Source organism: Mesoplodon bidens, assembly GCF_964165515.1.
Source record: "Mesoplodon bidens genome assembly, chromosome: 6".
In the NCBI taxonomy this organism is placed as follows: Eukaryota; Metazoa; Chordata; class Mammalia; order Artiodactyla; family Ziphiidae; genus Mesoplodon; species Mesoplodon bidens.
In genome coordinates this window covers 12,644,194-12,669,694 of record NC_138162.1, presented here as the reverse complement: position 1 = coordinate 12,669,694, position 25,501 = coordinate 12,644,194, and the positions used below count along the sequence as shown (strand labels likewise).

General features: G+C 56.7%; 1 protein-coding gene across 2 annotated transcripts; it reads right to left on the bottom strand.

Annotated features, from left to right (window-relative positions):
* Positions 1–1,469: 1,469 nt before the first annotated feature.
* On the bottom strand, positions 1,470–24,780 carry LHX6 (LIM homeobox 6; the record flags this gene model as incomplete). 2 transcript variants are annotated; one of them, XM_081237712.1, is made up of 9 exons in its annotated part: positions 24,618–24,780; positions 23,395–23,466; positions 22,821–23,003; positions 22,345–22,466; positions 13,272–13,492; positions 11,094–11,194; positions 10,782–10,877; positions 10,390–10,564; positions 1,470–2,110 (listed from the first exon to the last, which is right to left on the bottom strand). In XM_081237712.1, exons 1-9 carry the CDS (start codon positions 24,699–24,701, stop codon positions 2,031–2,033), a joined length of 1,134 nt encoding a protein of 377 aa, XP_081093838.1. In that variant the 5' UTR covers positions 24,702–24,780. The 2 variants fall into 2 exon arrangements, with proteins under 2 accessions (XP_081093838.1, XP_081093837.1); XM_081237711.1 differs by lacking the exon at positions 1,470–2,110 and adding an exon at positions 6,124–6,377.
* Between the last annotated feature and the right edge of the window lie 721 nt (positions 24,781–25,501).

The following is a 25,501-nucleotide window of genomic DNA, read 5'->3' as shown; positions in this document are numbered from 1 at the left end:
AACATGAAAGGTATGTAACAAAACAGACATTGGTTTTACAAAAAAGTGCTTACAATTTTTTTCCGTGTGTGTGTTCTCCTCCTTTTGTTTTGTATTTAAATAAATAGTCTTGATGGCCTGTACGTTCCCAGGCTGTTCTAATAGGCTAGTGGAGACGTGTCTGAACCGCAGCATGCTACGACCGTGTGATCCACGCAAGGAACAGACCCTGGGGGGAGGCTCAAGGCAGAGTGGGTACTGGGTGACCCTGGGCATGGCTCGGCTGGCCGCTCACCACGTCAAAGGAAAGATTAGAGCTCCCCAGTCACCAGGAACTGGGCCCAAGCTGCTCCGGTTAACATCAGCTCCAAGGGTAGGGCCAGGCACACTCTGTTCACTGGGTGGGTTCTGAACCAAGCTGCACGGATCACATTCTGAGGGGTGTCTTTCCTTTGCCCTGAGTCAGCTGGAACTGTCTTTGAAAGGGAAAAGAAGCAAGTTCCCTTCTTGGGCTGCACCCGGGCCCAGCCCTCCGCCAGGTCCCAGAGCAAGAACAGCATATCGTTTTTCATTTTAAGTGCCAACTTCAAGCATGTGGATTCCAAACCCTTATCCAGACTCAGCGAGATAGAGAGTGCTGCAACTGATGAGTGATGTCTGCCATGGGTGAAGCCGGGACAGCAGACACCTAGGTACCATGAACTTGCTTTCCCTGTCCTAGAGTCTCCTTCCGAAAGCAACGTATCAGGTTAATCAAAGCCGGAAGGAGGACTTGGCCTGAAATATGCTTACTAGCAGCCTCTAGTGGGAAATGCATCAGGACACCCAAGTCATTCTCAAGTTACACGATTAGCTTGGGACAAACGGGGTCCCCTGAAAACACAAATCATGGTCTTGTGGAGCCCAAGCCCTTTTGTCTGGGGTGGAAGAGCTGCAGCAGGACAGGGTGGATGGGAGCACAGCTGTGTCTGGCCTGAGTTCTCAGGAGTGAGTGGGACTGGCTCTGGGCAGGGTTGGTGGGGAAGCCCAGAAGTGCCAGCTAGAATCCTGGGCTTGGTACACTCACCTAGGCAGCAGGCACCCTCTTTCTACTCAGAGGTGGGTCCAGAATGAAAGCTCTGCCCTTTCCCTGGGCTCTGTTCCCCAGCTCCCCCATGAGAGGTCCCCCCAAAGAAGACGTGGCCCAAGCACCCCCATCAGGAGTCAAGTAGCCAACAAGGGTCCCCAATTCTAACTTTCCAAGAGTTCAGAAATGTCACCACACAGATCAAACACCACCTCTGCTATGTCTCCTGCACATATGCTGGATAACTAGGTGAAAGCAGGGTCCCCAACACACACCCCGAGTTTCCTCTTTCCTCTCCTTAAAATGGCTAGTGCTTCTCCCAGCCCAGTGTGCCGCATCCTTCTCCTGGGCCTCCAAACCAATGGGGGTCCTTGCCCGACCCCACCCCCGGCCCCCACTTTTCCCCCTGCCTCTTGGTCTGGGCAGGCCTCCATCTGTGCCCTATTGGGCCTCTCAGGGTTGGTCAGTGTCTCTTCTCTCTCTGAATTAACTTGACATAACCAGACAGATGGAAATGATAAAATTAGAACATAGCTTTCCTTTGGGGACATCCCACAAACACTGTAGAGTCTTCCAAACAAAAGCAACAGAGTGGATAACATTGGGGGTTGTCGGCTATTCAGAATTCAGAGATGGTTCCAAGGAAGTAGTAAATAAAGGCCAATATGGAAGGAAAGAAAACCTGTAAATTGGAAGGCTGTTGGCGTCGTGCGATTCAATTCGGCCTTTTGCTATTGTAATCAGCTTAAGTTGAAGACGACTCCTGTCTAAGTGGGAAACACAGGCTGTTGTTTTCACCCTGGCTCCAAATTTCAGGGAGCTCTGCCTTCAGGGAGGAGGGCTCCGCGGTGCTCCTGGCGGGTTCTGGTTCTCGGCAGGAGAGGGGAAGGCCAGGCCCAGGGGCCCAGCTGGTGGTGGGCAGGATGGCGGATGAGGGGTGGAGGCAGAGCGGGTGGATCCCTGGCAGCGGCTCGGACTCCGGATTTCAGCGGCTGAGGGGCAGCTGCCGGGCGCCCATGCTCAGTTGCGGAAGTGCCGGCAGCGTTAGTACTGAAAAAGGATGACCTGCAAGAGGAGGGCGTGGGAGGGGACTGAGCCAGGGCCTGCCCCGCCTGGTAGCGCCCCAGAAGTCCTCGAAGGCATGGAGAAGGAGGGGGGCCCAGGGCCCACATCTAGGTTCAAATTCTGGCACAGACACTTACTTGCTGAGGGGCCCTGGGCAACTCACTCCCCCTCTCTGAGCCTGTTTCCTCATCTGTAAAATGGGGATGACAACACCTCTCTCTCAGAATGGGGAGGATCTGGTGAAATCCAAGAGCAGCAGCAAGTGTCTCCTGGGCACTGTACCCGGCACTGGGTACAGTGCACACTTGCATGATTTCACAGAAGCCTCATCTCAGCCCGAGGGTGTCCCACCATCATCTCCTCTTTGCAGGGGAGGCCGCTGAGGCCGGGGAGGTGAAAATCAGTGAGCCTGCGATCACACAGCCAGGAAGAGGTGGACCCAGCACTGCAACCCAGGCCTAGGCTCTAGAACAAGCTCTCTTCATTAGACCCGCTGCCTCTTCCTCTCCAGGCCACCCTGACAGTTACCAGTGGTGCCTACCAAGCACCAGGCAACAGGCCAAGCCCTTCATGCAGCCAAGCACCTCGACAGGCAGGTGGCTCAGACACGCCAGGTGCCTGACACACAGTGGGTGTGTTCCCGGGTCTCAAAGAGAAAAGGTGGCTGAGCTGGGGTCCGGTCTGCCTGACTCCGGAGCCCACGTCACACGGCCTCGCCCACTCACCCCACCTTGGGCCGTGCTCTCCTCTGGTCTCTGGGATGCCTGCCTGACTTTGGACTCTTCTGAACAGAAGCTCTCTCAAGAGGGATGACTCTGAAAGACCCTTCCCCTCCATAAGCCTCAGTCTCTCCATCTGATCGATGACGGCCGGGCCCTGATTTCTAAGAGCCTTCCAAGCTCTGAACTGGGGGATCTGGGCCCATGACCGGGAATAAATGTGGTCCTGGGGGCTTCCCCGGTGGCGCAGTGGTTGAGAGTCCGCCTGCCGATGCAGGGGACTTGGGTTCGTGCCCCGGTCCGGGAGGACCCCACATGCCGCGGAGCGGCTGGGCCCGTGAGCCATGGCCGCTGAGCCTGCGCGTCCAGAGCCTGTGCTCCACAACGGGAGAGGCCATGGCAGTGAGAGGCCCGCGTACCGCAAAAAAAAAAAAAAATGTGGTTCTGGAAGCTCACAGGCAGGTGCGGCCAAATGATGATGTGGTGGAGGTGGAGGGTGCTACCCCAGATGCTCAGAGCACTGTTCTCCCGGCCAGGCCAGTGCTGGTCTTGATGAGTGGGTTCAAGGGGCGGCCCCGGGGGGCCCTGAGTCTCCTCCTCGCTAGGCTGGCTCAGGCCCGGAGGGACTTGGGAGAAAGCCCATGCAGTTCTGCACTGACTGGCCATACACACAGCCCGCCAGGCTGGCAAGATGTGGACAGAAAAGGTCCCTGGCCGCTGGCAGGAAGGTCTGGCAGTGAGAGGGCGGAAGGTCATGGAGGAGGCGGAGACATTTTTCTGCAGAGCCGCTGGACACGAAGTTGGGGATATGGCCCAGCAAGAGAAAAACTCTGGCTCAGCAGCCAAACCCAGGGGCCAGAAACCTTCCACGGCCAAAGCTGCCAGACCCCAGACCGGCTCATCCTTCAGGCTGAACCAGACATAACCACAGGCTTAGCTGAGAAACCAGGAGACGAGGGCTCGCCTCCAAGAGCTGAGCCCAGCCCTAATCCGTTGCAAGGCTCCCCTCTCCCCTCCAGATAATGCCCAGGCCCCTTGCTTGAAGGTGCAGGGCCTTCATTATGTGACCTCCTGTCAGCTCCCACCCCACCCAAGGCCTCAGCTGCACTAAACCCCCCACCATCCCTCAAATCCAGGTCCCTGCAAGTCTCCTTGCCTCGGCATGGGCTCCTCGTGTCCCCTGCTTCTTCCCGAGAGCTGGCCATCCCCTCTTCTGAATCCTCGAAGGCCATGTGCATCCCTCACCGCAACTGCCCTGTCAAGCTGGGATGTGGCTGCGTGCCTCCTGCTCTAAGCCACCCACCCACTCCCTGAGGACAGGGGCCACGCCAGCTCGCCTCCGCAGTCCCGGGGCCAGGTCTAACAGCATGAACTCTCTCCCACAGGACGGGGGCAGCTCCGAGGCAGGCAGTCCTAGGATGGAGGCCAGCTGTACCTACGCTCACTGTGTGACCCTGGGCAAGCTGCTGCTCTGGCTGAGACCCCGTTTCTGCAGTTATGAAATGGCGTCAACCACAGTCATCCTCCCAGGGAGACAGTGAAGGGCGAGGTCAGAGAGAGCGCTGTGTAAACTGTAAAGTGCGGCACAGAAGGAGGTCACTACTGAACCAGGCGGACTTCAGAGTCTGACAGACTTGCTGCATCCCCGGACAAGTCGTGTCACCTCTCTGAGCCTCTGTTTCCTCATCTTTACCATGATGACGCCATCCTCATATCCACAGGGTGATTGGGTGGCATCAGACAACACGTGTAAAGTGCTTCAACCAAAAGCAGCCCTTCCTGTATGACTGTCTCGGAGGGGACGTTCCTGGGGCGTGCTCACCCGCCACTGGGGTCTGCGGGATTTGGGGCTGAATATGTACTACCATTGACTTATAAACCTACTGGTCCCACTGGGCTGTCCGTACCTCCGCACCATCTACTTGCCCCACGGTACCCAGCACAGAGCCCAGCACAGAGCCTAGCACACAGCAGGTGTTTAATTAGGAGGCAGAGTAAGAGGGGCTGTCCTGGAGGAGTAATCCCACGCCTGTCTGCCTGCCAAAATCACTGGGGCTGGGTATCACACCCGCAGATCCCGGGGTCCCATCCCAGAACTCCCCACCAGCTCTCTAGGGGCGAGGCTGGGGAATCTGCATCTCTACAAGCTGCCCAAAGGATGCTGAGGCACATGAAGACTGCACTCGGCTCAGAGGCCTGGCTGGCCCTGTCTCCCTGGCCCAGCACACCCAATGACTCCCGGGGCTCCCTGTCTCTCCGGGGACCACTATAGTGATGCTTCTAAAAGAGGCCTCCAGGGCCGACCACGGTCCACGCGCCTTCACCTGGCAGCCTGAGGCCCCCGCCTCTCACTCTTTTTCCTCCCAAGCCTGTGTGCCAGCAGCACTGGATTGCTCTGGGTTGCCTGAGAGCCGTGGCGGCTCATGCCTTCCCGGTTGAACACTGAGGCTCAGACGTGCCTGCGTCCAGGAAGCCTTCCTGTGTCTCTCCCGAGCTGCACCCCACCCCCCAGCTCCCTTGGCCTCTGCGTCGCAGTTTGATCACCCTTTGTTGTAACTGTTGGCCTCCTCGAGGACAGGGACTATGCCTTCCTCATCTCTGTGCTCCTGGCAACTGACTCGGGGCTCGCGGGCACAGTCAGTACATGGTGAATGTCGGCTGAATAAGTGACCGAATCAAGGCACAGGTTCTCATTCAGGCTCTGTGACCTTGAGCCAGCTGGGCCTCAATTTCCCCGTCTCTAAAATGAGAGGGTGTCTGAGAGCAGTGGCTTTCAAGGCTCACTGGGAAGTGTCTGGGAGCTGAGCCGGAGGTGAGGGCCCTGCTCACTCGCAGTTTCACCCAGAGCAGCTCCACCCCCTTTCATCTGCATCTTGTGTTATGGAAAAGAGTAAACAAACGGGCTTAAAACAAAGCTTTCAAGCCACTGGACTGGGCGATGTCCAAGCACCCTTCTGGGTGTCCAGTCCTGATGCTTGAGACAACCAGAGATCGGGTTCCACAAAGGAGGCCTTACCAGTTGACCACGGTCACTGGCTGGCCTGCTGTCCCCGGGCCCCACCAGCTCGGGATAGTCACTCCCAACAGACAGGAATACAAAGGAGGAAGTAGGAGAAACCCGTGAGATCATGGGAGGCGGGGTGGTGTGTGATATAAGCCCTCCTCGGGACCGCCAAGTTTGAGCAAAGTAACTAAATCCACAAATCTGAAAAAGAGAAGGCCAGCCGTGGGCGGGCGCGCTGCGAGGAGGCTGGCCATGCGCACTGAACACACTGGCGCCTGCCTGAGGGACTACTACCTCGGGGGCACAGTGGGGGCCTGAGTGTCTGGGCACAGGGTCTGCCACAAAGTGGCATGGTGCCTGCTCAGCGATGAGAATCCTGCCAGGAAGCCATTCCTGGCAAGGTGGCTCTGACCCACCTGACCCAACCCGGCTCCGTTTACCTTCTCACCCCGGTTGGAGAGTGGCCCATCCATATCGGCTTTGAGGTGGACGGGGGGCGCGGTGTAAGGCAGCCGGCAGTGCACCTGCCCACACTGTACCTGACCTGTGGACGAGAGGATGCCTTGGAGTCCATTCCCCAGCCTCCATGCAGGATCCCACCAGCCCCAGGCTCGGTAGGCTGGAGCCCTGGGGCCAGTTTCACCTCTACCACTTACCAGCTGGGTGGCCCTGGGCAAAATTTCAATAGGGTACCATTTTTCTACATGAAAGTCTTTATGAGCTATAAAGTGCTACACGATAACTGTCTAGCTCACTGATAAACACTCATAAATGAGTATGTACAGGCACCCCTATATTCATAGCAGCACTATTCACAATAGCCAAGACATGGAAACAACCTCAATGTCCATCGACAGATGATTGGGTAAAGAAGATTTGGTACACATATATAATGGAATACTACTCAGCCATAAAAAAGAATGAAATAACGCCATTTGCAGCAACATGGATGGGCCTAGAGATTATCATACTAAGTAGAAAGTCAGAAAGAGAAAGACAAATACCATATGATATCACTTATATGTGGAATCTAAAATATGACACAAATGAACTTTTGTGCAACAGAAACACACTCACAGACATTGAGAACGGACTTGTGGTTGCCAAGGGGAGCTGGGTGGGAGAGAGGTGGAGTGGGAATTTGGGGTTAGCAGATGCTAACTATTATATATAGAATGGATAAACAGCAAGGTCCTACTGTATAGCACAGGGAACTATATTCAACATTCTCTAACAAATCATAATGGAAAAAAATATAAAAAAAGAATGTGTGTCTGTATATATATATACATATACACATATATATGTGTGTATATATATACACACATATATATGTATATATATATACACATATATATATAACTGAACCACTTTGCTGTACAGCAGAAATTAACACAACATTGTAAATCAACATCGAAATTAAAAAAGTAAAAAAAGAAAAAGAAACGAATATGTACAGAACACCTCCTACACGCAAGGCTGTATCCCATCCATTAGAATCCTCCCTTGGTGCCCTGTACCTTCTTATCTCCCAAGGATCACCAAGGCTTTACCCCCATACCTTAGAGGACTCTGCACTCATGTCACCTTCTTTATGATGCTCTCCCTGACCATCTATTTACAATTGCAACCCAACACCAACCCTACCCTCCCTGTCCTCCTTCTCAGCTTTATTTTTCTTCTTTAGCACTTACCATCATCTGATTTACTGTATATTTTTATTTTTTATTTGATATCATCTGTCTTTGCCAACTATAATGCAAGCTCCAATGAGGGCAGGAATTTTTGTCTGTTTTCTAGATTCTAGATCTTTGTGGATTTCCAGGATCTAGAATGAGGCATGGCATCTAATTTGTTGAATGGGTCTCTGTACAACATCTAAAATGGCGGTGGCGGGGGTGGGGGGATTCCATCCTTATGCCTGACCCAAATCTCTCATGCTTCAGCCTCTTTACCACTACAGTGGAGAAATCTATGGCCTTGCTCTTCTCTGCACTTCATCCTCTTTGGTCAGAGGGGAAAGAGCTCTGTACAGAGACTTACAATTGATATGTAACTTAGGACAAGTCACTGTTCCTTTCTGAGCCCCAGTTCCCTCATCTGTAGAATAAGGTGGTTGTATAAGATGGGGGATTCTTAACCTGGGGGGTTTTAGGGGTCCACGAACAGCCTGAGATTACATGGGAAACTGTGTGTGTGTGCATATTTCTAGAATCTGATTCCAAAGCTTTTTATCATATTCCAAGTTTGGGGGCTTCCCTGGTGGCACAGTGCTTGTCCGCCTGCCGATGCAGGGGACACGGGTTCGTGCCCCGGTCCGGGAGGATCCCACATGCCGCGGAGCGGCTGGGCCCATGAGCCATGGCCGCTGAGCCTGCGCGTCCGGAGCCTGTGCTCCGCAACGGGAGAGGCCACAACAGTGAGAGGCCCGCGTACCGCAAAAAAAAAAAAAAAAAAACAAGTTTGAAGTCTCCAGGAAACTCAGGAACCTGTGGATTTAGTGAACGGCGAAGAAGACTGCTAGGGTGACCTTCAGTCCTGCAGCAAGAGGCAGCGGGTCCACACACCCTTGATGCCTCCTGCCCTGAGCTGCGTTCGCCTTAAGGGGAAGAGGAAAGGGCACCCCAGCCCCTTCACTAGGTGTCCAAGACAGTTCTAGACTTGGCCAACAAACTGTGTGGGCAGAGTCCTGGCACAGCTCCGGAGGCCATGGCCCCACTCCCCACGGGGCCACCTAGATCCATTACCAACTCCACAGCAACTGCCGGCTGGTGGCCCAGACTCCTGGTACCTAGAGAGCCCCTGGTCCTTGGCTCCTTTAACAGATGAACTAGATCGTCAGTGGGCTCTCTGCAGCCTGAACATGTCATTGTTTCAAAAAGAAAGGGGGGGGGGAGTCCCTCCTACTAAGCAGATGGTTCAGAAATGGAACAGAACAAAGAGACATGGTTTCCAACTGACAGCCTGGCGCGGTGAGCAGGACTCTACACTCTCAGCTCCACCAACCAGAGCCACTGCCATCACCACAAGGGCAGCTAGTACTCATCCAGCACTTACTAAATGCTGAGGATGTTAAGTCAATGATCTCATATGATGCTCGCAACACTGCTTTGAGATAGGTATTCTTTCCGTTTTTTAAAAGAGCTTGGATTCTTACTGTCCTCATTTTTTACAGATGAGGAAACTGGAATTCAGGGATGCTAAGAAGCTTACCCAATGTCACACAGCTAGTAAGTGACAGGGACGGGATCCGAAGCCCCACAGTCTGATGCTAAAGCCCACATTCGATCATTAAGGAACCTGGCTCCCACTAACTTACTGTTGGCCCTTGGTTTCCTCATCTGTACAATGGGATGGTGATGTTTAGAAACATGTGGCAGGACAGTGCCTGGCACATGGCAGGGACTCAGGACACAGCTGTGCTCTCCCTGACCTCCCTTCTCTTCTCCTTGCAGCCAGAGAGGGAGGGTTTGAGTTTGTGGGTATGTTGTCATCACTGCTATATTTCTGGTCATGCCCAGCTTTGAGGAAACAATCAATAGAAACAACCTCAAAGGGAAAGAAAATCTGTGATAAGCACCTGCTCAACAGCAGATTCACTGAAGGTCCATCCCCCAGAAATGCACAAGGCTACTCTCTCTCTTTCCCCCAGGTTCCTGCTCGAAGGTCACTCCACCACAATCTGCCACCCCCTCTCCACCACAGTGCTCAGTCCCCACTGACATGCCTGCCCTCCATCCTTTATTCTCTCTCCCCCCTCTCCCATCCTGCAGCGTGAGCCTTGGGAGCACACAGGCTTTGGTCTGTTGTGTTTTCAGTTGTATCCCAGAAGGCACAGAAGGCACTCAAAAAATTACTGAACACATGAGTGGATCCTCATAACCCTGTGAAGTAGGCATTATTAATGTCCCAGTTTACAGATGAGGAAACTGAGGTTCAAAGAGGTCAGGTGATTTGCCCACGGCCTCACAACCTTGGGTACTCCTGCCACCCTGGCTTTCTTCTGCAACCCCAAACGCACCCATGCCACGCTTTCTGCCTATATTCGGTTCCTCTGCTGCCTGCACCCCTATTTCCCCACTCCTCGTGTCTCACTAATTCCTACCTATCCTTCTGGTCTCAGCCCACTGACAGGCAACATCTCCAGACACTCCCATCCAGCATCTTGACTACAGGAATCACCACAATTAACACCACACGCTCATCTATCTCATATTGTTCCATGTCTCTCCCTCCAGAACCCAGGCTCCCAGGACAGGACTTTAGCCATCTTGTTCTCTCCCTAGTCTCCGGGGCCTGGCACAGAGTGGATGTTTGGAAAGTATCAATATTTTTTGAACGGCTTAATGGCTTGCCTCTACTAAGGGTCGAGCCCCTCTAAGGCAGAGCCGGGGCACTTAACTCCTCTCCACAACCACTAGGTCCGAGGGACTGCGGAACCCTCGTCTGCACGCACGAGGCTCATCAAGGCCTCCCCACGCCTCCGCCGCCCACGAGCGCTCATCTACACCCCCCTCTCCCACAGGCCGGGCGACCGGGCTGTGGCGGTCACTTACTCTCAATGTAGCCGTGCAGGGTGACCATGCGAGCCCGCTCGGGGCTGCTGAACGGGGAGTAGTGGATGTCGTCGGACAGGGCGGAGGGGAGGCGGGACGGCGGCGCCCCAGAGGGCGGCACGGGATGCTGTGGTGTGTGCTTTTTATGACGCGCCCGGCAGTTTTGAAACCACACCTGGAACGACAGCCTCAGCAGCCTCAGCCTCGCGGAAAAGAGCCGGACGCGCCGCCGGGGGACCCCAGGCGGGACTGCCTCGTCGCCAACTGAGGGAGGGCGGCCACGTGCGCCCCGAACCCGCGGCTCCGCAGCCCAGCTACGCGCTCGAGGGCCCACCCCCAAGGTCCCTAGGCCCCACCCCAGACCCGAAGGCCCCGCCCACCCCCGGCCCCACCTGGATGACCCTTCTGCTGAGGCCCGTCATGTCCGCAAGCTTCTGCAGCGTCTGCGCGTCGGGGTTGTTGTCCTGCGCGAACTGCGCCTGCATAACCTGCCAGGCGCCGCGGGGCGGTGAGGCACGAGCCCGCCGAGGTCGCCAAGGCCCCGGCCCAATCAGAGGCTCCGGCCCGGAGGCCACGCCCCAGACAGCTACAGCCCCTCCCCGCCACCCGCGGGTCGGGCAGAGGGGCGGAGTCAGGAGGCCCGTTCAGCCCCGCCCACTCCGAGGCCCGGCCCACACCCGGCCACTCGCGGCCCGCCAAGGTACCTGCAACTGCTCGGCGGTAAAGGACGTCCGCGCCCGCTTGGCCGGCTTGGGCTGACTGTCCTGTTCCGAGGGCACTGCCCCCTCCAGCGTGAGGCCGTTCCCTGAGGGCGACAGAAGTGGCTGACCACGCGTCCCCATCTCTTCTAGTGGCAGCCTGGAAAGGACGGGGTGGGGGGAGCTGGTCCCTGGAAGTGTCGGGAGCGGAGTTGGCTGGGAGGGGGGATCCCAGGGTCCTAGTCCCTGAGCTCAGTCTTTGGGGAAGGGGCTTCCACTTCTGAGCGTCTGCTCAGTACCAGACGCTTCTCTTTCGGTGTGCCCTTTATGTCTCACAGCCCTGAGCACGAGCGACATTATCCTCGTGTTACAGCGGAGGAAACTGAGGTTCAGAGGGAGGAAAATCCCAGCTCTGGACCTTTCGACTGGTATTCTGACAGCTGGCTGACTCTAGCGCCCCAAACTGGGCTCCCTCCTTGGTAAACTGGGGAAACCAAAAAAGGTTGGAAGGATATACACCAAAGTGTTAGCAGGAGGGAGTGCAATTATGAAGACTCTACTTTCAATGTTTCTGCAACTTTTGAAGTTTTTTCAGCAATCACGTGTCTCATCACCTTGTTTCTCTAAGGTTTAACTTTGTTAACTGGAGTATATGTTAGTTATTCTCTTTCCATTTACATTACTTTTATAATCACACTAAATGTATTCCCATTTTAGTTTTTAGTACCTCCTTTTTTGGAATGCAAAGGTAATAACATGCTCCTTGCCAAAACCTCAGAAAATTCAGATAAGCACAAAGAAGAAAATAAAAATCTCCAGGAATTCCACCACTGTTCATAATTTTTTTAATTAGGAAAAACACTAAACAAACGCTCCAACATACATACATAGAACGAAATCTGGGAAGACAGACACTAAAATATGAGGGGTGGTGGCGTTCAGAGTGGTCTTTATTTTCTTCTTTTTGCTTAACCATCTTTTCTTAATTTTCTATAATGGGCATGTGTGTGTTTAAGATTAAAAAGTAAACCAGTAGCCAAAACTGAGGGCTGGTCAGTAAAGGAGTTCTGAGACCATAAGCCTTCAGGTTCCCTGCGTGGTAGGAGTCTGGAGTCAGGCCTGACTGTGAGAGCTGGAGTGTAATTGGCAAGGTTGTGACTAGGAGTAGTCCTGGTTGGTCCAGGTATGGAAGGAGCCTGGAGTCACTCCTGAGCCATGGTGTGGGGGAACCTCTAACTCCTGGACTTCCAGCTCCACAACTGACTTGCCCAGTTACTTGCAGGTAACTTCAGAGCACCCCAGCTTCACTTGCTCCCCACCTAGACCCACTCAGCCCTGATCCTGGCTGGAGAAAGTGATGGCTCTGCTGTGGCCATGGCCAAGAACACTCTGGGGACGTCTGACTAGTTCCTCCTCAGAGGCACTGGGGATGGGGCAGACACTTTATGACTCAGCCCCCATGATCCCAGGAAGACCTGGACCCTGTCCCTGAGCCTAAGTGTCTTGGGAAATCACAGTATCAGAGCCAGAAGAGATTTAGGGATCTTTCTAGTCCAATATCCATCTTGAAACTAGGGAGACTGAGGCCCAGAGAGAAAAGGAAACTTTGTATGTCAGCGCAACATGCCAGAAGCAAAACTGAAGCTTGGGTCTCCAGACTCAAAGGCCTCTCTCCTTACAGGCCAGGATGAAACCCCACCCCCAAATCTCTGGCCTGTAGCTGCTGCGGTGGGAGTTGGGAGAAGAGGGTCACTTCATCTCTCGCAGACGGGCCCAAGCCTGGTTCCAGGAAACTGGAGGGGATGAGCCTCCAGGCCAACCAGAGCTGTCCAAAGGTGGAGTAGGCTGCCCCATTACGAGAATCATCTCTAGGGATCACTGAGTGCCTCTCGGCTTTACAGCACATCGGCTCATCTATCTTTGAGGTGTCCTACCATCAGCCCCATTTTACAGATTAGGAAACATAATTTGCAAGGACCGGCAGTGACTTCCAACTTTCAAGCAAATGGTGGAGCCAGAAGCGGCCAGATCCGTGTGCAGCACCCCCCCATGCTGCCTCCAGGTGATAAAGGGGGCAACTGGCTCTAGAGGAGTGTGGGCAGTCCCTGGGGTGCTGGGGGGGCGGGTCAGAGAGGGCTGGGGAGCCGAGGGGCGGCCAGTTTCTGGGCGGGGCGGGTTGGGTACCGTTCTCGGCGGCCCTCTTGAGATTCTCAATCATGGTGTCGTAGTGGATACGGCAGAGCACCTTCTCCTCGACCAGGCCAAACTCCTCGCCCGTGGACAGCTGGCGCTTGCACGAGAAGCAAGCGAAGCAGGCCAGGTGGTAGGCATTGCCGCGTGCCCGCCGGACCCAGTCGCTGGCGTAGATCTGTCTGCCGCACCTTGCGCACTTGGTCCCAAATCGGCTGAAGGATACGGGGTGGGAGGGGGGGCGAAGGGGAGGGGGGGGCGAGGCTCAGACAGGCCATCCAAATCCTAGTGGCCCGGCCGTGCCCAGCTTCCCGAGGGCCTTCACGCATGCATTTCCCTTTGCCTGGATTCACCACCCCCTGCAGCCAAGTCCCACCTAGAAGGCAAGCTGGTAGGTGGTTTTTATTTTCTTCCTGGTGCTTTTCTGAGTTTTCCAAATTTTCTTCAATGATCACTTAACATTCGTATATAGTATTAAACTGCTCATTAAAATATAAGTGTTAGGGAAAATTTAATAGTAGTAATAATATAGGCAGATTTATGAGCACTTAACCACTTGCCCAGCAAGATTCTAAGTGTTTTATGCTGATCGTGCCAAGTAATCTTCATTTTGCAGATGAGGACAATGGGGACCAGAGAGGTAAAGTAACTTGCACAAGGTCACACAGCTTGCAAGGATAGAACTCCTAGCCAGTATGACTCCAGAGATGAATAAACTGTAACCCAGCTGTAGAGAAGCTCAGAGTTTCTTGGAAGCATAGGCAGATATGCCCTTACTAGCTTTGTGACCCTGGGCACATTGTTTAACCTCTCTGAGTTCTCATTTTCCTTGCCCTGAGCTGAACTAGGTGACAACAGCACGTACGGCTATTTGTTTACTGCTTTGTAGTCTATTAAGTAACCAGCTAGTCCCAGACTCTGGAGTCCTGTGTCATTCTAACAAGACAAAAAAGCCCAGATCAAATGCCCCACTCTCCCTTAAGCCTTCCTCGATTCTGCTTCTTCCCCGTCTCCCTCCCCCTTTGTGCTGTGGCTATTTGGGTGTGGCTACCTCCACCACCAGACCGGGAGCCCCTCCAGGAAGCAGCAGTCTGATTTGCCCTGTCCCAGAAGTCAGCCCAAGGCCTGTCCCCAGAGCACCAGGGAAAATTTGTTCTTGAAGTGAATGACTCACTCTGTGACCCTGTCCGGACCCTCTGAGCCTCAGTTTCCCCTGGTGCACACTGTTTCAGGGAATGGTGCTTTCACCCATCCAGCCTCTCAAGCTTAGAAACCTAAATCATACGCTCCTCCCTCTCCTCAATCCCCCATCCAACCAATCATCAGGCGCTGTTGGTTCCCTTTCCTAAGTATCTCTGGGACCCATCTCCTCCTCACCACTGCCACCACTGCCCTCCTAAACCAGGCTCCCACCATGAGCCCCTCACTGCCAGTCTCCACACCCATCCTCCACATACTGGCTACAGGGAAGTTTCCAGCATGCACAATTTACCCTGTCCGCTGCCCTGCTTCAAAACCTCTGGTGGCTCCACTCTACCCTCAGGATCTGGTCCAAGATCCTTGGGAGTTTACAAAGCTCAACAGACCACATCCTCTCTGGCTCCTCTCCTCCCTAACCTTCAAGATCCCTCACCCTACGCTCAAGCATGAGCCCCAGTCAGCTACAGTGGAAGGTTGGTTCCAGGTCTTATGGCCCCCTCTGAAGCACTTTCCCACCCCAGGCCTTTGCACAGGCTGTTCCCTCTTCCAACCCTCCTCCCACACCCCCAGCCCCACGGCTCCCAGCACCACCTTCTCAGCAGTGATCACACCGGTCTGTAAATGTCAGGTTTCTTGGCTCTCCCCTCCACCCCTGGCATTCCTGGGAAAGGATCTAGAAGATTTGCCTCTGTGTCCCCAGAGGCACATTTCCACCCAAAAGAGCACTCGGAAATGCCTTCGAGTGCATGGAGGAACCAGCCCAGCAAATGCGCCCCGGTTACAGCCTCGCCTGCCTTGGCAAGTGCAACTGCCGGTTGAATAAACGGTCTCGGGTCGAACTAAGTGCAGCAGAGGGGAGGCCTCTGCCAGCCCCGGCTCTAGACGTACCCCCAGTGCCATGCCGCTCTGTCGGACAAGGAGCCCTAGGGGACCCTGTCGGCGGGCGGCGCGGTTCGCTCAGGCAGCGCTGCGCACCTTTGCGGGTTCGGTCAATTGCCCCCCAAACAGAAGTGGTTCCAGACCCTGGAAATTCGGCTTCCCCAGCACAGCCCGCGGTCTCCGTTCCCAATCTCTCAGTAAAAAGGAGAGGAAACCGGAAACCGCTTTGCCCACCCGAGCCTCCTCCCGCCGAGGGGCCGACCCCAAATTCCGAGGTCCGGCTCAGGATTGGGAGAACTTCCGGGCCTCTGAAGGGAGGAAGAAGGGCCAGCCGGGTGCAGAACCCTCGCTGCGCTCCAGGGTCCCGGGGCGCAACTCCTTCTTTGCGTCCCCCTCGCCGCAACCGCGTGAAATGGGGACTCTGGCACCCAATTTGCACACGTGGAATCGGAGGTTCGGAGTGGACAAGTGACTTCGCCAAGACCACACGGAGTGTGGGGCAGGGGTTGAGATCCCCTCCGAAGTGCAAAAAAACCCCTAGAACCTGCGAAAGCAGCCCGGACGGGAGATGCGTAGAGTTGAATCCCGGTGTATGAACAGGAAAGGGGCCTGGTCTGACCGAGTCGCGTCCCCACTCCGGGCCTTGGGACCTGGAAAGTCCCGCGCGCAAGGCATAGGAACCCTCAGGCTCCGGTAAGCTGGGAGTGCGTTGCCAGGGAGCTGAAAGAGCCGGGAGGCGAAGGTCCGGGCCCTCAGAGGCAGGCAGGAGCCGTTGCGTCTCCAGCCTGTCGTGTTCCGGGATCAGTGCGCTGAGCCAGAGTGTAACACCTCGGATCCTGGCGCTTGGCTCTGCGGGATTCCTCGTTCTCGGCCAAGACGCATCCAAGACTCTCCCCGCGCATCCCCGATCTTCCCGCTCCACGAGCCCCGACGCCCGGGCGCGTTCTGCGCCTACGTTGGCGGCTCACAGTGCCCTCATCCCCTTGCTCTGAGGCGGGAGCCGCTAGCGACCCGTCAGCAACTTTGTCACCCTCCGTGTGTCACCCTAAATGCCAGGAGCTGTCCCCAGCTCTCGGAGCTCCCTGCGCTCGCCGTGTCTCCGCCCAGTCAACGAAATCATCCTCCCGCTGGATCCTTGGATGGGATTGGGGGGTCGTTTTGCAGTTTTCGGGCCGCTCCTGAAGCGTGTCCCCCACCCGGGGAAGGGGTCAGTGGCACAAACAAGGGGCACAAGGAGGCTTACAGATCCAGGCTCTGACAAACCGACAGACTCCTTCCCAGGCGGGCTGCGAGGCCCGAGCCGCCGGATTCCGGAAGCAGCGAAATCGGCGGCGGAGACAACGAAACTTCAAGAAAGGGGTGCTCGGGAGCTGCGAAGGGAGCGCCAAAGCGATTAGGGGGCGCGGCCATCGCCCGCCACCCCCAGCCTTGTGCGCGCCCCTCCCTGGGTCCCCGCGCGCGCCACGGGGCAAAGGCTCAAAGCACAGAGGCGCTTTGAGGATGGAGAGATGTTGGACGGAGGCTGCGCATCCTGGCAACTGCCGAAAGGAGCGGAGTGGGCCACGCTCACCGCCTTGCCTTCTCTCCCCGGAGCAGGGAACGGAGACACCTGGGTGCTAGTGGCTCTGCGGAGCGAGCTGTGCGCCATTGACCAAGTCAGGCTCGCTCTCCCGGCCTACCTCTCCTGGATACCGAGTAAGAGCTCGGAAGTCATTGGTTGGGTGAATGAGCCTCAACGAAAGAGCCCATCGGAACCTCACTGCGACCCCTGCCCATTACTAAGGTACCCCTTTTCTGCATGAGGAAACCGAAGCTCAGAGTGGGAAGGCCAGTGTTAATTAAGAAGCTAGTGAGCCAGGGCGCTGACACTCAAACCAGGCTTCCCTTGTTTTGCGTTCGGGACGCTCGCTTGAGGGCCTTAGAGCGAGTCTACGAAGCAAACTGGGGGGATCAGAGGTGGAGTCCTTCCTATTCCTTCTGCTCCTCCCCTTCCCGGCAAACCGTTCGGAGAAGAAGCCAGAAACAACAGAACCAGCAACTAAGAGGTTAAAACGGCCCACTCCTCGGAGGTCCCAGCGCAAGGCCCGTCCCGAACGCCTCTCTCAGCTCCCCCAACATCTGTCCCCCAACAGCTGGCGGCCGCTGGGCTGCTCTCTGCCGCGGTGGGGGGCGACTTCCCAGCTCTGAGCCTCCCGGGGTACCCTCGCTCCGGGGGAGGGGGTGGGGTTCTCCCGCTGGAGTCCGCGGTCTGAGCTTGGGTTCGGGGGGCAGGAGGGAAAGAAGGCTGCGGGTTGCCCTAAGTGTCTCGCGCCAAGCTGGGGACAGCAGTAGGCAGGGCCCCTCCCAGGCCCAGCCCGGGGCACTCTCTGAACCCCACCCGCATAAACACAAGGAGAGGCAGTTAACCCCTTACTCCCCACTCCCAGGGTCAGGAGGCAAGAGGGCTAGAGACCCTGGTGACCCGATCCTGGCAAGGTTGCTCCAGTCACTGGGACTCTGAGGTCACTTCACTCCAGCCCTAGTACTCCCAGGGCCCACCCATGGAGAGTCACACAGCACAGCAGGTGCTCCCTGTGGGAGCCCTAGGGCCATGGGGGGTGGGGGGAGGGGGCCTTTGCCATTGCATGGGCCCCGTCTTGCACAGGGGGGCTGCTGACATGTCTCGGCTATAGGAGAAGAGTATTGAGTATCTAGACGCAGGGATGGTGAGTCAGGCAGCCACGGGGCTTATCCCGGTTCTGCCGCTTATTAGCTGTGTGACCTCACCACTCAGGGCCTCAGTTTCCCCTCCTATAATGTAGGGATTATGACAGTAGCCTACTCACAGGGGGATCTCAGGAGTCAATGACATAAAACAATGAGATGTAAAGGGTTAACACAGTTCCTGGCTTAGAGAAGAGCTCTGTACAGTCTCCTGACAGCGTCCTCGCCCCTGTCTGGTCCCTCTTCCACTCTCTCGCTGGTGGGACCCTGGGTACAGCACTTTCCACTCTCTCAGGACATCATCTCCCCCACTCTACAATAGGCAAGACACTTCAGGAGGCCAGGAGCTGGAAGGGCACTGCAGATCAGTCCATGCCTGCCTTTGGGGGGCAGCAGCCACAGGTTGGTGGGCAGGAGGCAGCTGTCTGGGGTTTTGATTGCTGAGGGCAGTGGAGACATGAATGCCCCAGAAAGGAACACTATTTTTCCCCCAGGACTTTTTTTTTCACTTCTTGGAAGAAAATAAAAAGAAAAAACAGTCTTAAACCAAAAAAGTGAAGAAATTAAAAGCAATACACATTTTCTTGGTGGTAGTTTTTTTTTTTTTTTCTGCTAGGACTCGGGGTTAGGGGAGGTGGGAATCTGGTTGAAGCCACGAAGGCTGGTGAGGTCCCTCTTTGGATGGCAAATGGAGAAACTGAGGCAGAGAGGTCCAGCGACCTCACTGAAGACACACAGCCAGTGGAAAACCAACCCCTTCCAACAATGCAAAGCCAAGAGCAGCAATGGACCTCTGGACCACCTCCCCACCCAGGCTCTGCAGCCTCCTGCCCCGATGAGTTTGGAGTGCCTTCCTAACTTCTAGCTTCCTGAGTCCCCAACGCTGCCAGCTCTGCCAAAGGAGATGGAAGAGGGGTCTAGAGGCCAGTGTCAAGGAGGGGCAAGTTAGGGGATAGAACTGAGAGGAAACTCTTCCCTGGAATAAGACCAGAGCCAGAGGACCTCGGAAGCTACCAGTGCCCCCTCCAGGGGGTCTTGGCCACTTCCTCCCTCCCTGCATCCTGTCCAGAGATCTTAGCCTCTCTTTGGGGTGAGTGCTCCAGTCCACTTCCCATCAGACTCTCGACCTTGGGCTTCAGGAAACAGAGGGCTAGAGGATCTGAGCGCTCAGCCCTTCCCTGAGCCCCAGCTCTAGAGAGGGGCTCTGTCTCCCATGCTGCCATTCCTGCTCTCTCCAGGAAGGGCTCCTTCACAGCAGCCTCCCAGAGCCTGGGCTACCACGCCAGGCACTCAGTAGTCCCTGCCTGGCACTCCGCCTGCTTTTTTCTCTCCCTTTCTGTGGGTTTTATTATTTTTGTTACAGGTGGGACTGCCAGGGATGAGTTATGCCTGCAGGGAGACCTGGCTGGGGGAGAAATGATCAGAAGAGCCACAACTCTTCTCTCATCCCAAGGAATGTGAGCTTTTATTCTCTCCATTTTCTTAACCAAAAATCTGTTTTAGTTTTATTTTGAGGGCTCTTGTTACTGCTGGAAAAGGATTAGCGTTCAGAACCTGCAGCCCAGAAATGGCCCATCCCCATCCTTGCTCCCCAGACTGCCTGAGGAAACGCCATCAGGTGATTATGCCTGGAATCCTGTCACCAATGGTGACAGTGGTGACATCCATAGCACCTACACTTTAGGGAGCCTCTACTGAGCCTTCCTCCCTTCACTGGCCTCCTTGGCAGCTCAGAGAGATAACCCTGATAGGAGGACACTGAGGGCAGAAAGATGCAGTGATTTGCCCAAGGTCACACAGTGATCCAGGGTTGGCCTGATGGAGCCTGGTCTCAGTGTCTCCACAACAGCTGGACATGCCATTCCCCACCCCACCGCAGTGGGAAGGGGGACTCCACAGCCAGCGAGGTGCTAAACAGTGAGATCAGGATCTGAGTTTTGACTAATCCTTGAAGGTCTAGGAAAGCACATCAACCAAGGGGGCTTGGTCCAGCCTGGGCATGAGCTGGGGTTGGAGATGCAGCAAGGACATGTGGCTCACAGGGTGGCAGGTCTGTCCCCACCAGGAGAGCAAGGAGAGGGGGCCAGGCCTGCCTTACTCTACGGGAAGAGGACTGCTGGGTTCCCCAGGCCTCAGCCGTGTCCCTGAATAGCTGATGAACCCAAGGAGCCCTGAAAGAGTAGCTGGCTTGTTTTTTTTGTTTTTTTGTGTTTTTTTTTTACCAACTGGAGTCAGGCCTAGAGCAGGGCACTGGCTACACAGGGACCCTAACCTCCCTCTCCTGCCCTGGCCAGCTAAGTGTCAGATGGGACAGTGGAGGGGAGACATCACACTCTGGTTACACACCACACAATGATAACCCCGCTCTCACATACACACACACACCACAGCCCACATCCACAAATCCACATTCACCTCACACCGTTGAGCCCCCAGTGCCTGGGTTAAGGCCATAAGCAGAAATGCTCCCTCAGAGGGGGGCTGTGTGGCGGGATGGGGAATGAAGGGATTTCAGAATCCTCACCTGCTCACCTCCAGATCCCAGTCCAGGTGTAAACTTGTCCTGACCACCTGGCACAACACATACACACACACACACACACACACAGTCCCGACATTCACACAGCCACACACTCTCTACACTCACACATAAACTAAAAGACAAATGCTTGTTGTAAAGGAACACCTACGCTGTCCACACACCCCTCACCCTGCTCAGTGACACATTCCCCCAGCACCACTGCACAGATCCGGACAAGACAGACACACAAGCATCCTTGAGTCCCATGAATCCCAGGCCACCTGGCAGAGCCGCCCCTCCCCATGCACACCCCAGCTGCACTGCCACTCACAGCCATGCACCAGGACGAGTCCGTTTTTCGAACCAGGCTTCCTAAGGTTTCCTTAGAGTACCCCAGCTCCCAATGCTGCTAGCTTCTTTCCAGATTCAAGGTCCTCTCTTTCCAAGTTCCCAGAGACTCAATGCCGGGGAAGGGGGCGGCACTGCCTTCTACTGCATCCCCTGACTCAGGGGATCTTTCTGGGGCTGGGGTCTTCCCAGGAAGACAAGCCATGACCTCTCCCGAGGCAAGGATGGGAAGGATGTCGGCGGACTGGGGAGGTGGGGGTGGTAGTTATAGGGGAGTAGCTTTCTCCACTTCCTGAGAAAGCCCTTGGGAACAGGCATGCGGCCCAGGAACCAATCCCACTCTACTCTCTTTGGACTCTGTAGGCCCGCTGGCCGGGCTTCAGGCCTGCTTCACGCTTCCCGCCGGGATCGGGCCGGCAGCCGCTGCTCCTCTGACCTCGCAGTGACCTCGACCCCGTGACCGGGTCAGGCCCGAGCTGCGCGGTGAGAAGCCAGGCGCAAGCGGCGGCGAAGCGGCAGGAGGACTAGCCGGGCTGCTGTTGAGAGCTGAGCGGCCGGGACGCGGCACCGCGGCACAGAGAGCGCAGCCCAGGGTGATCCTACTCGGGGCCCTGGCTACGGCGCCCGACTCCCCCTTCCTGTCCCGGCGGCCCAAAGTCAGAGCCTAGACCCCAGAGAGGCTGAAGCCGGGACCCGAAACGACGACGGAGCTGGGACTGGAACAGGCGCCTGGGATGCAGGCAGAACCCAGACTCGAAACACTATACTCGAGCGATGCCGGGGTCTGAGTTGAGGCGGAGCCGGAGACCGAGGTCGGGAGTTAGATCGATGAGCTTGAATATGGGTTCGGATCCGAGACCGATGCGAGGCCAGTGCTTGGGGCCGGACCACACTCGAATCCAGCCTCGAACCCGGCCGGGGTAAAAGCCGAGACCAGAGCCAGGGCAAGAGTCTGGAGCCCAGCTCAGGGTCCTGCCCGGGAGAGACGCCGGCTTGGCTGGAGTAGGAGTAGGGTTGGAACCCAGAGCCGGAGCGCACCGGAGATGCAGCCAGGTCGGCTGGGATACGAGCGGATCGGGGCAAGACGGGGACATCAGAGCTCGACCAACGCGCTGGAAGTCGGAACTTGAGCCTGAGACTCAGGCAGGATCCGAGACCGAGCCAGAGACGCGACCAAACCCGAGTGGGCCACAGCAACCGGAGGCGGATCACCGGCCCGAACCTGTGCTGGCACCCGCGCTCGGCCTGGAGCTCCTGGTTCGTGGCGCTGAGAGCCGGTGGGCTGGGCCCTCGCGGCGCGCCAGAGCATTCGGGACGCGGGGGCTCCGGAGCCAGAGACGGCGCGTCGCAAAGGCGGCCTCCGCGCGCCGGTGGCCTGCCTGCGGCGACATTGCTGGCCCAGCGGCCGCAGCCTACCTGAAGTAGTCCATCTTGCAGAAGATTTCCTTGTTCTTGATGTAGCAGCTGTTCTGCTGCCTCAGCGACGTGCGACACACGGAGCACTCGAGGCACCGCACGTGCCAGATGAGGTTGTTGACCTGGGGAGGCGGGTGGAGATGGGGGGCGGCTCAGCGCGGGCCTCTTTTCACGCCCGGCCCCAGCCTCCCCGGCCCCATTTGCAGACAGATACGCGGAGCTCTGAAGGTACACGGCACTTCCCCACTTTTCCTCTGTAACACAGTCTCAGGGAGGTAGAAATCAACTCTGCCCATTTTTCAGACAGGAACCCGGGAACGCAGAGAGACGCTACGATTTGCCCGAAGCCACGCAGTCAGGCAGGGCTGAGCCAGGTTTCGAAATTAGTGGACCTGGCGCCGGCATCGTTTCCCTGCAGTCCTCTGGGTTGCAACCCACACCCCGCCAACACACGCAACACTCCGCGCCTGTCTCACCTTGAGCAGATATCGGTCCAGGATCTCGAGGCCGCAGCTGGAGCAGATGTTCTTGCCGGCAGACGGCACGGAGGAGGCGGCAGAGGGCGGTGAGCAGACAGATGGCGTGCTGGGCGTACAGGGAGAGGCCCGACCCTCGTCCTTGTCCAGAGGGCCTGCCAGGGCCTCAGCGTCCGACTGAGCCTGCAGTGGGGAAAGAGGGAGAGCCGCGCTCTGAGCTGAGGGCTAAGCCAGGTGCCCAGCGTTGCTGCTGCTTCGGAGACAAATCTGGGGCCTCAGAGAACCAACTAACAACGAAACGCCCCCGAAACGACAAGCCACGGGCTACAGGACAGGAATGGAAGGGCCTACTGGAGAGGACAGGACGGCTCCAACTTTTAGCACGCGCTTCCTAGATGCCAGGAGCGGTCAAAGCTCACCTTCCCGGCCAGAAAACCGAGGCTCAGAGAGGGGCGGCGCCCTCCGGCAGTCCCCCAGCGCACGGGCAGCTGTTCGGGGCCGGAAAGCCGGGTCAGCTCCCCAGGGCCCGGCCGCCGGGAGACCGGGGACCGAAAGCAGGGCCGAACGAACTCACCATGGCGGGCGGCGCGGTCCCTTCAAGGCAGCGGGTGGTCGCTTTGCAGCCGGACCCTGGCTGGGCCATCACCTGGGGGAGGGGGGAGGGAACGCAGGCGGCGGCGGCTGCAGAACTGGCTCCGCGCAGCCTGAGCCCAGCGCCTCCCCGCGCCTGTTATATAAACCGGCGCGGAACAATGAGTCCTAACTTTGTAGTGGGCATTTAAAGCCCTTCCCCACAAAAGCGGTGTCTCTCTAATGAAGCAATTTGAATTTGGATTGGATTTTTTCCCTCTCTCTCCCCCTCTCCCTGCACTTAACCCGTGGCTCTTGAAGTAATCGCTTAGTTCCCTTGCAATACAAGCCTCTGAGGGGGAAAAAAAAACACGCGCACACATACAAACTACCTGCAATTAGAAATTGTCGTGAATGCCCAAGATAAGAGGTAGCCAGAGTGTCAATTCCAACTGTCAATCAGTGAGATCCATCAGGCCGCCCAAAGAATTGCAAATTTGATTTTTTAATGGTAGTAATTAAAAATCGAATTTTTTCTCCCTCCACCCACCCCCTTCCTCGCTCCCTTCTCCTCCTCTCGACACAAAATGCAAAAAGGAGAAAAGAGAGAAAGAAAGAAAATAAAGAGATGGGGGGGTGGGCGCTTGAGGAAAATAAAACCGGGAGCGTTGGGAGCATCAGCCCGTCCACCCCGCGCGCGCGGCGAAATTGGTGCGGCGATACCGACTCGGATCCAGGAGCCTTTCGCGGGCCAGTCGGAGGGAAACCCAGAGCAAAATAGGGGCTAGATCGGGGCCGAAACGGGACCAAAAAGAGAAAACGGAGGCGTCCAAAAAGAGGAAAAAGCACACCCTCCAGCCCCTCGGAGCGCCCGGGACCGGCCCCGCACCGAGATTCTCAGCCTTGCGCCCGCACAACCCCCGGCGCATTGGCGCTATCAGCGCCTATTCAGACGGACAATACCCGCCTCGCCTCCTCTTGATTCGCCTGTCTTTGCTAAATCGCTTTTTGAGAAATTCCTTCAACATTTGCATAATGTGTTCCCGCTTTCCGCGCCCCCCCCTCGCGCTCCTGCATGCTCACACACTCACATACACACACTCCCAAGCGCACCCCAGCACCCCTCCGCTCTGCGGCCGCCCGCCACCCGGCCCGGCCCGGCTGGGTCTCGGCCCCTGTCCGACCCCGGCCCGGACAGCTCACCCACTCGCTCTCTCGCTCGCTCACCTGGTCGGTGGCGGGGCCGCCCTCGGCCGGCAGCCGGCAGCCCTCGGGCAGCGCCGGGGCGGCGTTCTCATGCTTCCAGTACATGGGCCGGGGAGCGGCGGGCTCAGCGGACGCGCAGCGCGGAGAGCCGCGCCAAGGGGGGCCACGGCCGCAGCGGGAGCAAAGGCTGAAGCAGGAGCTGGAGGAGAGCGGAGGCGCGGGCCCCGCCGCCCCGGGCCGGGTCCCAGCCGCAGCCCCCGCCCCCGCCCCGAGCCCCGGCCGGTGCGCAGCCCTGGCCTCCCTGGCTGCCTCCGCCGCGGTCTCGGAAGAAGGTCCCGACAAACTTGGAGAGGCCCCCGCCCCCTCCTTCTTCTCCTCCTCTCCCTCCTCCTCTCCCTCCTCCTCGTCCTCCTCCCCCTCCAGCTGCGGCGGCGGCTGCCCTGCCGCTGGAGCCCCTCTCGGTTCAAGATGAGTCATGCGTGACCAATCCCCTCCCCGCCAAGGGAGAGCGAGACACAGCGAGGCAGCGACCCAGAGACACACACAGACATATAGACACACAGAAACTCAGAGCTGCTGACGGAGAGACTCAGAGACACGCTGACATACAAAGGCACCCTCAGGCACACACGCACCCAGCTCTCACCACCGCCCCTCCCTCAAGGGGCACCCACAGACCTCAGGCACAGCCCCACTTACTGGTACAAGAGGGACCCATGGTCACACCTTGGGCCGAGTTGGTTTTCATATAAAGTCACACATTATACTCCGTTGATGCAATCCATGCCTCCTACGTTTGTGTACATCTGATGCAAATGATGACCTGTTCGCATCACTTACAGGAGCACAAGACATCTACACATACTCACACACCTGCGCAGCTGCCTCTGCTCCATAACTACTAA